This window comes from Neodiprion virginianus, chromosome 4 (assembly GCF_021901495.1).
Source record: "Neodiprion virginianus isolate iyNeoVirg1 chromosome 4, iyNeoVirg1.1, whole genome shotgun sequence".
Taxonomy (NCBI): domain Eukaryota; kingdom Metazoa; phylum Arthropoda; class Insecta; order Hymenoptera; family Diprionidae; genus Neodiprion; species Neodiprion virginianus.
In genome coordinates, this window is record NC_060880.1 from 28,384,174 (window position 1) to 28,398,259 (window position 14,086).

The 14,086-nt window shown below is 37.5% G+C and overlaps 2 protein-coding genes across 16 annotated transcripts in view; both read left to right on the plus strand.

The window, feature by feature from the left end:
* LOC124303472 (diacylglycerol lipase-alpha) overlaps positions 1 to 4,513 on the plus strand; it is a 46,135-nt gene extending 41,622 nt beyond the window's left edge. For 9 of the 14 annotated variants that reach the window (XM_046760691.1, XM_046760700.1, XM_046760699.1 and 6 more), the window contains 4 exons: positions 1,269 to 1,603; positions 1,917 to 2,258; positions 2,925 to 3,087; positions 3,630 to 4,513. In XM_046760691.1, the coding sequence (XP_046616647.1) occupies positions 1,269 to 1,603; positions 1,917 to 2,258; positions 2,925 to 3,087; positions 3,630 to 3,908 (1,119 nt within the window). In that variant the 3' untranslated portion in view covers positions 3,909 to 4,513. Of the gene's footprint in view, positions 1 to 1,268; positions 1,604 to 1,916; positions 2,259 to 2,924; positions 3,088 to 3,611 lie in introns of those variants that run through there. The other 5 variants (XM_046760701.1, XM_046760702.1, XM_046760703.1 and 2 more) reach the window with 4 other exon arrangements.
* A 486-nt stretch (positions 4,514 to 4,999) lies between these two features.
* On the plus strand, positions 5,000 to 10,735 carry LOC124303474 (uncharacterized). Of its 2 annotated transcripts, none has more exons than XM_046760707.1 (6): positions 5,000 to 5,348; positions 5,958 to 6,192; positions 6,279 to 6,430; positions 6,494 to 6,805; positions 6,969 to 7,160; positions 7,236 to 10,735. In XM_046760707.1, the coding sequence occupies exons 1-6, from the start codon at positions 5,291 to 5,293 to the stop codon at positions 8,816 to 8,818; spliced, it is 2,532 nt and encodes an 843-aa protein (XP_046616663.1). In that variant the 5' UTR covers positions 5,000 to 5,290; the 3' UTR covers positions 8,819 to 10,735. The 2 variants fall into 2 exon arrangements, with proteins under 2 accessions (XP_046616663.1, XP_046616662.1); XM_046760706.1 differs by having other exon boundaries at positions 5,001 to 5,348; positions 6,491 to 6,805.
* Positions 10,736 to 14,086: the final 3,351 nt, after the last annotated feature.

Genomic DNA, 14,086 nt, shown 5'->3' on the forward strand with positions numbered 1-14,086 from the left:
TATTCCCTTTGACAAATATACTTTAATGTATAGTCGTGTATCTGCCGTTATATTTCGAAAGTAGCATTACTCATCTGTATCTAATCGTTCGGTATAACGTATCGACACCGGTTGTGAAAAAATAAGTAACGTTCGTTGCAGTCAGGATTATAAACGTATACGTATACGTACTGCTGATTGGTTATAATTCAAATTGGCGTTCTTGTTCATGTTTTCAAATTACAAGCAGTGTAAGTTCCTCTTTGAGATAAAAATTTTGGAGGTAAATAATTTTTATCTCATTAGGGTTATCGTAAACCCTTTCTAAATGAAATGCAAACGGCCTTTTGTTATCTGGAGAAGTTTAATACAGAGAACTGCTGAACTTCGTACGGAAAGTTAGAGTTCGCGAAATATGGGGAAATTAGTTTGCGATGTTCGAAAAATATTTAGGGAATTCCGGCTTGAGTTTAAAAAATTTTTTCTTATTGTCAACTTATCATAGTCACTTCAATAGCAATCCTTGCATTGCACCATTCCAAAATTTAAGACTTGACAAATTACTTTCTACATTGTCAATACTTTCACCGTTAGTTTCAGAGCGTATAAGAGTGCACGTTTGAGAAATTTTCATTCCTCATACGATCAGCAGTTTTAAAGAACCTCGCAAACAGCCGCAACTGCATCGATTCTGTAAAATTGCTTAAATTCTGCCAATTTCAAACTTTCTACTATACGGATCAATATAAAAGATGCACTCTCTGCTATAACTTCAAAGTCAGCAACAACTTGCAAGGATTTTTCAGATCACACGGGCCTTTTGCGTGGAAGATATCGATTTGCGCTATGTTTGGCGTATGGTATACCATTCCACTCGTTGTCAGTAAGAAAGCGGGTAATAGTTTCAATTGACATTTTTCACTTTATACCGAAAGAAATGAATCGATGTAATTAAACGATTACGATAATTGGCATTCAATATAGTCGCGTAACGTACCCTGGGAGACAGCAAACATTCAAATCCAAGAGAATGGTATCTGATAGGAAGACTATTACAGTTTGGAAAAGAATTTTTTAGTTTGTACCAAGTATAACGTGAATTAAGTAATGAAAACATTAAAACCGTAAAAATTTGCACGATCACTTCTGCGCGACGATATTCGACATCACGTCCCCCGTGTGAGGTACAAAAATTGCTAAAATTCGTAGAAAAGAACCTCGTCGCTCCGGCGCGTCCCGACCAGGCGAAAAGGGGCGTCCCCCAAGAAACTCTAATGAAATTATCCCAGGTTATAACGACGCTGGGTCCAGCAAAGCCACAGAGGACCGGAACGTCGGCGCATACGTCTTCGGCGGAGGCCTCGGAGGTCCGGGAGGCCGTCGAGGTCCAGGAGGTCGAGATCGAGCCGGAGATGAGAGCTTTGCTGTCCCCGCCGAGTCCCGCCAAGCTTAAAACAGCCGCAGGAACGCCCCCGCACAGATTGTGCCTCGAAACGAGCTTCACGTCCCTCCACAGACCCCCAGAGTTTCACCGGGACGCGGGGCGCCTGCAACCCAGCCAAGTCTCGAGAGGGCTGCGCTGGGAATACGTCGGTGCTGTTCCGAGATCGAACGATGGAAAATTGTAAGAACCGGAAGCTCCGTTATACCCGAAATCTCGAGGCGGCAGGCACCGAGGCGGTCCCGCATCCCCGTATAAACTACAAACTGCGCACGTACTTACGATTAGGATCTAGAATCATTCTTCGTACACGCGGTTCAACGCGCCTTTGGCGAATGATCTTTTTTACTTTTCCTTCTTTATTTTTCTGTCGAATCACCATCGGGCGTAATGAGACGAGATTTCTTAGCAACCTTCTTACCGTTCTCGCTGCAACCCTGAGTAACCTACTCGTATCTCGCGTGCTCTTCGACCGAATTAACACTCCTTTCTACAGATCCCGAAACTTGGGAGAGTGGGACAACATTCGAGCTTTGGCACCCTTGGCCACGCCGGAAACTCTGTCCGAAGCCTCGAGCGATCCTCCGTCCCCGGTTCCTCCCCCGCGGCCGATGAGGCGGACGCCGAAGATTCCTGGCAATTTATCTACCGCCGCTGATGACCTCAAGAATAATCTACACTTTGCGATGTTGTCCGCTAAGAATTACTTCCTCAAGGAGGAAACTAACGGCAGTCATAGCAGCGGAAACAGCGAGGCGAGCTATGAGAGCGCCAAAAGTCTCGGCGCCGGAATTCCTCCTCCGGTACCGAGGAGAAGAGATTCGGTCATTGTCAGGAGGTATAATTAGACATTCTCGTTATTTGTTTCGTTTTTGTTGGTACCGCACTGATGTCGTGATTTGCGTGCTGTAAGTGAAATAAAATTGGAATATATAGGATTTTATGGACAGATTTTATACAGCTGCAGGTAGATATATAGTTTCGCGCGCAAAAGTATACAGAAATCAGCGAGTATAATAACTTGACGCAAGAAATGGTGGTTAGATGTAGCTTACCGCAAAAAGGTTCGATCTGAAAATTATATGGCTCTGTACTAAGTCATTAAATAGTCGTTAACGTTTATTCGGAGAGTACTAGATCAATTGTTTCGTGTTTGAACATGTTAAATTTTAGGCACTAAGAAATACCGGGTTCCAGATGATCTAGAATTATGTAATTGAAACGTCAGGTTCTCTGACACACGCGCAATATATTAAAACGTACACGTATACGAGCAATTATATAAATAGGTATACTTTCTTCGAGTTGGTCGGGAAGCGTTCGGTTAAAACGCACGTGTTGTATAATATTATCTCGAAAAGCTTGAAACAGACTGATTCAAGTATACAAATGTATGCAACTTTCAATCACGTTACAAAATTCGGTACATACTTATTATACATACGAATGTTGTATCTTAATGTTGCAACGAAACAGAAAAAAGAAAACATTTCTATTTTGCCAGAGAACATAGAATTTGTACTGCAGCCTGCTGCAGGGATGATATTTCTGAAAACTCGTCCTCGCCATCCTCAAGAATATCTCACACTTCGCATAGGGTCCAAGATGACTTCGCCAAGGAGGAACACGACACAAACGGATCGAGTTTGGACTTTTACGAAGCACAGGTAAGACCCCAATCATCGTGTATCGTATTATTACATCACGGTAGGGTGACAAAAACGTTAAACTTGTCAGTTCTCGGCTGTAACTATAGTTTCTACGTCACTGAGAAAAATTTCATTTCTTCTAGTAACTAGAAAAATTCAGTAAAACAGGTATCGTTAAAAACACTGTTTAAATATTATTGTGATTACGAAAAACGAGGTAAGCGTAACCATTTTGCGCTATTGTCAATTCTTTTTTCGTAATTGCAAGGCAAAATCAGTTTGTTCGGTTTGCTCTACTTTTTCAGTCAAATAAGGCTTTAACATCAATTTATCGTTGCACAAGCGTTAAGTTATCGCAACAGTTACAAGAGAATATAGTAACAGTGATCGTAATGAGAAAGAATAGCAACGGGTAATAGAATTTCCGGTAACAGCTAGAAAACTAATTTTCATTTTCTACCTAGAACTATATTTTTCGATTATGGTAAAAAAAGAAAATAGTTAAGGACTGAGCGGTAACTGGAACTAAAAATTTCCCTCAGTGTACGATACAATTGTAGGATTCGTTCGGCCAACGGGAAAGCAGCAACGAAGTCTTTCTGAGCGTCCGGAGTTCCCCGGAGTGCAAGGGTCTGATGACGCCGGCGGTCGACCTGGGGGTCGAATGGAAACGGAAATTTGATCCTCCGAGACTTGGCGGAGACGCCTCCCTGCCCCTTCTTCACGGCCTGTCGCCGACGCCTCCTCACGCGCAGCACAATTCGCCTTTCTTCAACGCGAAACGAAAGAAGTACGTTTACCCGATCACGATGGTCGGCAGGGGTGAAAGTAGTGTATAGTGTATCGCCGTTAGAAAATGGGACCATTTGTAATTTAGTATAATCAGAGCGCAATAGACGATAAAACTGAACATGGCGGTTATGAAATAAAGAAAATGAAGATAAATAAAAAATTAACGATGCCGATAATGATGTATTTAAATGAGAAGCATTAACGATTATATGTATAACAGATTATATATAATAATACAAAGTGTGAAAGAATGAGTGACAAACATTTTATAGAAACTACAACAGTTTTTTTTTAATAACATAAAATTTTTATGGTTACCATTCGTTTGATTCTAATTATCGAACGGAATAGTGCTTCCGGATCTCGTAGATTCTTTACTTTCTCGTAAACATGTGTAATACGTTGATGTAGTGAAATAATAGATTACGGTTGTGATGGCATTTATTCGATTTCAAATTCAATTGTGTGGTAAATTATTCTTTTGTCACTCGGTTAAAGTAGTGTAGAATTTGAAAAAAAACGTTTAATGATTGGTTTTGATTATTAAAGAAAAATTACTAAACGATTAAATCTGTTAAGAACACAAAAAAAAAAAATATTAAAAGAAACATGTTTACTTCGCATATTGTGATGAAAATGTCATAATTCAAATGATATGCGAGAGACGAATGATATGAGTATGACACTCAAGTAGAGATAAAATGTACCTAATTATATTAAATAATTAATACATAAATTTTAAAGCCATTGTACCTATATAAAGAAAGAGAGGGAGAGAGATTGAGAAAGAGAGGGAAAAAAAAAATAATAAACAAAGCAAACCTATACCACGTAGTAACGCATTTATAAGTTTTAACTGAAGAAAAAAACGTCTCAAAACCATCATAAGATATTGCAAATAATAAATGAGATTAGTTTAGAGACAAATAGAGTGCTGTTACGTGTTACCATGAGTATTGGGCGAAGAATAAATTTTTATGAAATAAAAACCCGAATCGAATCGGTAGAATTCAGAATTTGAAAACGAAATTCGAATAATACGCTGTTTCCCTCTCTAGCCGAGAAGCATTCTGGGAGTTCATTTGCGATTAACTGCTGCTGCCGTCGTGGGCAGCAAACGAACGTAAAACCTAACCTCAAATCGATGTACTCAAATATAGCGGTTAGAATTACATTTTAGTGTCGTGTCGGAGTTGATTTTTATTCGAAAGAGACTTGTTTGACGAATTTTTGTATCTAAAAGTTGATTCATTTTGTGAAAATCTACAAGTCAGTTCCGCTCTGCATCGTTGAAACGTTTATTCAACACTTCAAAACATTCGACAAGCCTTTCGATAAACATTGTCCCGACAATTGTGCATTGTTTCTTCAACAAAAATGAACTCACTGCCCTTGTAATTGCGCAATGCTGATGTTATGATGCACCAGAATGCAGTATATCACTGCATTCGTACTGATCCTTTTGTGGACGGTGAAAAAGCTACAATGTGAGTAAAATTACATTTCAAATTAACGCGAAATAAGTCCCCGACGTTTTAAAGTTAACAACATAAAGACTTATCCCATGATAATAATATTCTAGCTTTTGACACATGTTTCATTTTACTAAATTCTTTTATCTCCTAACGATGCAGTTCATCTAACATCACTGCGATAACAAAATTCGAAAACACTTCTAGTCGTTTGCTCATGATTTGCAATGATTCATTAGCTTGCATCAACTGGGATTATTTTTCTGTAAACAACACTTGTTAGACTTACGATCCCCAAGCCCCGATTTGGGTCATGAACAGTGCTAATACGCTTGAGATAATTTTTAATAACGGATCAGATGGCACACGTTGTCTCGCCTTTCTCAAATTTTATTTATTTATTTTTTTTGGGAACATTGGATTTTCACATTTATTTTACTAAAGTATATTTTTTTAAACTATGTTTTATCAATAAATCTCATGGAGTGTGGAAAATGACTGGTGCTTGGAATCTTTATTTTGGAACATTCTCAACCTTGCCAAAGTTTTGATCCGATTTTAAACTTGCAAAATTCGTAAAAAATATATTATGTAAGAAGATATGTATTTTTGTTCTATCATTAGGTTCAGACCGGATGAACAATACAGCGGGACACATAGTGAAGCTGGTTGTATCGCCGAAACCAATCGAAGGTGTGGGAATCAGGCCGATTATTCTTAAGAAAGAATCTCAATCTTTGAATTTGACGTGTCAAATTGTTTATCAAAAAACGGAGAGAAATGACATTCCATTACCGTATGAAGATCCACTGCCAACTTACATCGTTGACTGGAAAGCTTTGAATTCCAATGATAATCGGTTAGGGAATTTTGCTGATAATGTTTATTAGTTAACAATTCTCTTTCGCGATTCTCTCATCTTTACACAATTCACACTGCAATTAGGTTCAAACGTGGTCAGAATGAGAACAGCGCTTGGCTCTGGTTTGAGAAGCTCGCGGAAGCAGATGCTGGAGATTACAGCTGCCATGCCATTTCGTTGAACGCGTCTAGACAGCCTAAGGTGTCTGCCGAGATTCATTTGTCTGTCAAAAACCGTAAGTGTGGCTTTGGTTTCGGACAAATGTAGAAAATTTATTACCCTGATATTTTTTCAGAAGTTGGAACATGCGGATCAAACTGGTTCAGATGCTACTCATCCCGTTGCATCAACCGGCGATATCTGTGCGATGGCATGGCCGACTGCGGGGATGGAGAGGACGAAACAGCCGTCGCTGGCTGTGGGCCGGATCCATGTGCCGGAAAGATACCTTGCGGGGAACGTTGTTTACCTCGTGCTTGGTGCTGCGATCTTGGTAACTGTAATGCAAGCTTGCCAATTGTTCGTCCCGATCCACCTGGAATTATTTCTACCGACCAGCAGCGGTTCAATGATATGGGATTTCTGCAAACTACTATCTACACTGTCATTGGTGAGATCAACTTCTTTCTCTATTTTGTGCTGTTCTGAGTGTAATTTTATAGTACCTCTTTTGGTATAAAATTTCACGTTAAAAGTGATTTCAGTCTTTATTAACATTTGTCATCTGATGTCAAACGATTGTTACTTGTAATGAATTGATATTTACATTTCAGGTTGCGCAATGGCATTCATGTTCATCGTTACAATACTAGTTATAATGATATGTAGAGTTCATATGAAACGTGCCATGAATTCGAGATGTCCGCAACAAGTGAGAAATCCAGGGTCGCGACCACGCCATAGCGTCCCATTGTATGATCTTGATGTGTACTTAAATAGAACTGCGGATATTAACAACCAAGGAGGTAAGCAAAATTCAACTCCGGAAAGTATCTATTTATTACCTAATACATCCTACCAAATGCTATACGTTTTTCTAGGGGTCACAGTAACTTATAACATCAATAATGGAGTTCAATTTGTTGGAAGGCCTGTAGAGCCGCCACCATATTCTGAAATTGCACCCGTTCCCCCGAGGGAAGGCCCTCCACCCCCATATGTGTCCCGCGAAAATCTGCTTGACTCTCCGATCGTGTCAAACTTGAATTCCAATGAAGTCCAGCAAGCGAACAGTCATAGTTTAACTACGGAATTTATTAACAACGAAGGTACGGGATCTCGGATTGCTTGTAATTATCAGAACAATCTTAACTCGGCAAGTGTTAATTGTTTTTCGAGTGGTCAGATACCAGGGCCCCAAACTACACCGGGTTTCAATCGTTTCAACATGAGTTTAATATGTGATAATACGTCGAACACGACATTAAATACTTCTACTAGTACAGCTCTTAATACTAGCAGCAATTCGGACTCTAGTAGTAATGATTCTGTCGGGAATTTTGCCATCTGCAGAAACATAACGTCACATTCGCAAAATTTCGAGCCGGAGTATACAGAAACAGATTCACTCTTGACAGAAAATCGTCGCGATGTTCAGACCCAGTGTGCAGATCGTATTGTCCGAAGTTCTGATTACCCTTGTACAGTTTTGAACGGCCAAATAACTAATGGAATTCAAGATACGGTTGGAGTTTTAAAGAACACCACGAGTGCAGAGGTTCCTGCATTGTTATCCGATAATCACAGTGGTCAAACTCCTAAAGAAACACTGAACGATGTCAGTAATAACTTTGATTCGAAAATGAGTACAAATTTTCCTGTCAACAAACGGTATGAATCACAAATATTGAAAAACTTGGAAGCAGAATCTTCTTTCTTAGACTCGGAATTCAAAATCTCATGTTCTGGTGAAACTAGGATAAATAAGAATGATAATTCGGTTCAGAAGTCAATTCCAGTTGGGATAAATTCGTTGAGCAATCAAGACATGGATTCTACCTTGCAGAGACTTAGCTCCAAAACAGTTTTGGACCTGAGCTTACTAGGTGAGTCATCGAAAAATAATTTGTCAAGAAATAATAGCGAAACTGCGAGATCCTTGCCATTTCATTTAAATTTCAACAACCCGGTGCGCGGTTATGTAGAATCTGATAGAGATTTAGGCGGATATAACTCGAGTCTAGTAATTGCAAATGGAGATCCAATCAAAACACACCGTATATTAGAAACGAATAATCTTTCGTCTACAAATGACTCTGTGAAATCTTCCTCCAGAATGAGTACAATTAGGAAAGATTTAAGCGATCGTGTATCAAACGTGTCTTTGAGTCGTGAAAACCTCGCTACATGCACAGAGGACTCACCGACTAATGATGATGAAAGTATGGAACGTTTTCCTGGATATTTGAATATAAAAGACGACCAAATGCTGAGGGTGCCTTTAGTAGCTACTGAAGATAGCTTGGTGAATTACAATAATTTCACTGCCAGTCTGACCACGAGTGATATACTGGAAGATGGCAAACAGACTATTCAATCTGAAGGCAGTATGCCGATAAGAGAAACTGAACCGTTGGTAATGCCTTTGCGTGAGTCGTTTATTGGCGTTCGAAAAGAAGAATGAAAATATTTTTAATAACAACTATACGAAAACGATTTTACAAGGCCTCGATGAGGTGAAATTTTAGTGCACAGCACATTTGAATTCAAGAAAGTGTTCTTATATCGATGACGCGACAGTGACCCGTGTTTTTTTGGTTTGTCGAATACATTTCTACTGTTGATTGTAAAAATAAGATGGCAGCAGCTAATCAAAGTTGATGTAGAAAATAGACTCATATACAAGCTTAAACGCAGGCGGTTTTTCATTTACTAGAAGACTAAGGTGATAATCTATTACACTTGGCAGCATAGAATACATATTGCACTTGTAATCAGTAAAGCTCTTATACCTCGGCTCACTGTTGCAAGAGTATTAGTGCAGTAGTGACGGCAGTTAACTCAGCTTTAAGGAGAAACAAAAAATTAACTCAATTAAAAAACGAAGTCAGTCTTCCCAATTCAAGTTTCGCCAATCCTAAACTATTATCAATTATTCGTTTCTTTAATTTTTTTTCCCCGCCCACATTTTATGCGAATATTTTTACGAAGTATGAAGAGTATTTACGAAGTATTATAGGACAGGATCATTTCATACGAAATTGTGCAATCGATTCACGCTCATATTTCCGAAGTGGCTAATGTTTTTCTAATCCTCCTATCGTAATAAGTAGCGTGCACAAACTGCAAAAATTCTCATTCTATATGAAATTTTGGACATTGGAATCGGGTTCTTCAGGCAATTTCACATAAGAAATGTTACTTACAATTATTCTTACGCTCACGGAAAGAGTAGACATATTTTTTTACGACTTATACGTCGTAATTGTCGCTGAAACCGTTGAAAATTCGTACAGCATGAAATGGCTGCACCATTTGATGTAGAATGACCGAATATATCCTTGATTATTCAACTTCACTAATAATAGGTAATGAATTTTATTTAATTTCTCATATTTTTTAACAGAACAGTTTTGTTCTCGAATTTTCGAATAAATATAGTAATTATATAATCGTAACTTACAATTAGTTATACGAAATGAAATTCACTCAACTACCAAGGATATAGAAAAAAAAGTTACGATATCTTGCAATAATCATTGTAATGCCTCTATTAAAGCTGATAGATTTTAAATCTAATATTAGATAGTGTCAATCTATATTTAAACTAGACATACGTATTGAGAATCAATTGACTTAATAATAATGGTTAAAGTACAGTAGACAATAAGGGATTAACGCATGCATTATGCAGAATGCCAATTGTAGATATATTCAAAAGCTGTGTGTGAATATTTTATGCATTGTGTTCAAGAAAAGACTAGAAAATATTTTTGATTGCATCGACATCGGCGGTTATTCATATCAATGTTATAAAAGAAAGCATGTAATAAAACTAAAAAACAAAAAGAATGTAAGGAAATCGGATATGAAAGGAATCGTCTATAATGCGTTACATATCGAGTGAATGATGTTGGAATATAACATCTTACTGCATTGTGATTATTTACATAGATATACATGTATGTATGTACAAAGATATAGTTGTACATTTTTTTAGGATCCTGCCTAGAGTTGTTTTTGCGTTCCGTTTTTATTGCGCACACGTTTTCAGAGGCTCAACTACAGTATACTACATGAATACGTGCGTTTCGAATTGATGCACATCGATAATATACGTAAATTTACGGGTCGGAAGGCCCCCCCCCCCGAATATCCTAAAAAATGTTATACGTCAGTGAAAACTGCAAGAATCAGATCTCCTGTTAAATTATAAAATTGTTGAATCGATTGACCCTTGGGTTACCATGCCTACTGTAAACTTAAGAATTGAATATTCTAATAGTATCTATACACAATTTTTCCCGCCATTTCTCATAATAATATTGTTTACTATTATACCATGATGTTGAAAATATATTGCCATTTTCAATTACTGTTACATTCCTATTTACATATTTACTTCACAGTAGTTATACCTGTAACTACTCTTCACCTACTCAGAAACTTCCTCATTTTTCCAGATCCGACACCAGCCTGGACGGCATTGTGTAAAAGTGTACTAATCCCATGTAGACTCCAAATGCCACCGCCTAACTCCACCTCTTTCCCACTTGTAAATGAGCGCATTGCAATGTAACGTACGTACATATCACAAACACAACTTGCGCAAATGTACTTATCACGAGTAGATATACTTATCGTTGTCAAAAATGTCTCCCGAGGAGAGATGAAAAAGTTTCGTCTGATTCAATAGTGTATCTGTTTTTAAATTCGTCATGGCTGCGCCGATATAATTTATATATATTAGAGTGTCCCAAAAAAACCGACTATTTTTTTTTTTTCAAAGAACATTGAAAAATCGTCAGAGTATCTCTAGAAAATGACCCTGTGAAAATATAAGCTCTTAATATTAATATTTAGAGGTGGCGATTTGTAATTTTCTATTTCCCATTTAAATAACATGGGAAAATTTTTTTTTGAACTTTGGAATTTTGTGATGGGATAACGAGCTACTTCATAAGTATGACAAAATCAGGTCTTATAGGAAATTTGATGCTCTACAAAAAAGGTCTGATTGACATTTTGCGTAAATCCAGCCGTTTTAAAAATATCGAGCCTCAAACTTCGGACTGTTTAAAATGATGCTTTTTTTTTTCGTAAATACAACAAAAATTAATTTATATGTATGATAAACCCAGAATTATCATATATGCATATATTTATTGTTCAGTTGATAATTCTGGGTTTATAATACATATAAATTAATTTTTGTTGTATTTACGAAAAAAAAAGCATAATTTTAAACAGTCCGAAGTTTGAGGCTCGATATTTTTGAAACGGCTGGATTTACGCAAAATGTCAATCAGACCTTTTTTGTAGAGCATCAAATTTCCTATAAGACCTGATTTTGTCATACTTATGAAGTAGCTCGTTATCCCATCACAAAATTCCAAAGTTCAAAAAAAAATTTTCCCATGTTATTTAAATGGGAAATAGAAAATTACAAATCGCCACCTCTAAATATTAATATTAAGAGCTTATATTTTCACAGGGTCATTTTCTAGAGATACTCTGACGATTTTTCAATGTTCTTTGAAAAAAAAAAATAGTCGGTTTTTTTGGGACACTCTAATATATATATATATATATATATATATAATAAGATAATTTTTTTTTATGAACAGAAATAAAAATGTTCATCATTATTTGCACAATGATGTAAAAGGAGAAGTTCCAAAAGAGAAGGTCATTCGCATTCGCTGTCGGTGGATATGAACAAGTAAGTTTCAACAAAAAGAACAAAGATATATCGTTCTAGTTATGTACGTGCTTCCAAAGCATTGATATGACAATTTAATTGGTCGTATTTTGCAGTGAATACTACGCGTGTGATCTGTACCAATCAAAAACGAAGAAATTGAAAATGGTGGTTTGAAAAGTGCCAGGCAGGCATGAATGTTGCACATGCTCATCGATAATATCGATTGAACCGACACGTTCATCTCGCTCAAAGTTTCTTCTCCAGAGTCCAAAAGTCACAACGTTTTCTGACAGTGTCTCCAGAGATGTGATCGCCTAAACATGTCGCCTTGCCATGTGCTGATCAAATGCCCAACTCTCGAGTGGGAACAAGTCCATTACCACAGTATTTGGTATCATTGTGGTATTGTTGTTGTCAACGCAAGTCGACTTGACCTGAACGAAGTTGAATATCCCCGACGAATTCCGAATGGCCCCACATGATTCGATCGTCTATCATTGGCGCACTGATGGATCGCGCAATTCATCATGTAAATTGATACTTGTAACTTTTGAACTACTTTTCCGCCCACTACGAAACTTGCAGACAGACAATCTTTGGCATTGCAAAAGACATGGTGTGTGAAAAATTCAGCAAATTCTATTAGGGCACTATTTTGTTATAGAAAATTTTCGAAGATTTTTCGTCAAAACTATACTTTAACGGGGCACGAAAAATCGCACAAAATTATTTTTATTTCGTACAAAGGTCTTTGCATCTATGCGAAAATTCTGTATAGGAACTTTTTCCATATATCATCTGTATTTCGATCTCTGCATGTTGACTTGAAAAAATGAGAAATCGTCAAAAGCTGATTTTTCGACTAGCTGTTATAAGAAAATGATTGGTCAGGAAGATCTGAAAACATTCAGATTTGATGCTTTCAATACGAACTTCAAGTGATTAAAAGGGCGAAAACATCAAAAGTGGTCAGGGAAAAAATCTGTTTTTTTCGTTCGATTTGACGTTCGATCTTCCAAAGATACGATTTGTAAAATCCAGCTTGATTCTCATGGAAAACGACTTGCAAAAGTTCACCGGTTTAATTTTGTTTGAAGTACGATATAATAATATAAGGTTATGTTCACGATCGCGTTAATCAGAGGAAGAAATGTTTAGTTAAAATCAGAAAATAAAAATATTTTTGTTACGCTATCTATATTAATACGCTATCTATAGATAGAGATTTGAGTTTAAACTAATTAATTATATGGGAGATGTCCAAGAGTCAGTCAAAAGTTTTTTGGATTAGCGACTGGAGTCGGGCGCTACAATCGCGCAGAAACGAAACGCGCTGGGTTACAGATTTTTCAGTCGAGCTCTAGACATAGTGACGATCAGAAGTGCTCGAGACAGATAAGTAGATTTCGGTTTCGAAGCAACAGCGACACGAGGGGGGAGTCCGTCAGTTTTGAAGTTGAATATGAGTATACGCGGATGCATATCAGAGGCGCTTGGATCTTTGCGGCGTGGACACCGGGTGTTCATGTGGCCGCGTAGGGATCCCGGCATCTGATTATAAGTAAGTAAAGGAATATCGGTATTCCCGTCTCAATTTATTTTGGGCTAGAATAAACTGGAAGGAAAATGTAAAATTGTCACGATTCAATATTTTCAGCCCTGAAATAAGAAATTTTACCGACTCAAAGCTTTCATATACAAGGTGGCGAGGCTGAATGTTACGCATATTATTACTTGAAAGTGTAATCTCAAAATTCCAAGGATATTCAGTCAACTTTTCCTTGAGACGTGGTCAAAGTAGTAAAAGAATGGCGAAAATGTGCAAAAATCGCAATTTTCGACGTTGCACCGCCGCTCACAAAAATCTGAAATAATTCACAGGGGTACTATACACCTAAAGCAATGAAATGAAGATAAAGAAGTTTTGTTATATGGAGTGGATTTCGAAGTATAACGATGTTTAACTCGAATTAATTTTTTTCGGTACCTTGGGAGTGGTCCTTCGCGACTACATTAATTCACGTAAAG

What these genes read in the sequence shown, in the direction of transcription:
- LOC124303474 (XM_046760706.1), top strand. Translation starts at nt 5,291, where the DNA reads ATGCAGTATATCACTGCATTCGTACTGATCCTTTTGTGGACGGTGAAA. An exon ending in TTGAATTCCAATGATAATCG is followed by an intron (nt 6,193 to 6,278) that starts GTTAGGGAATTT and finishes CACTGCAATTAG; the next exon opens with GTTCAAACGTGGTCAGAATG. An exon ending in TACTATCTACACTGTCATTG is followed by an intron (nt 6,806 to 6,968) that starts GTGAGATCAACT and finishes TTTACATTTCAG; the next exon opens with GTTGCGCAATGGCATTCATG.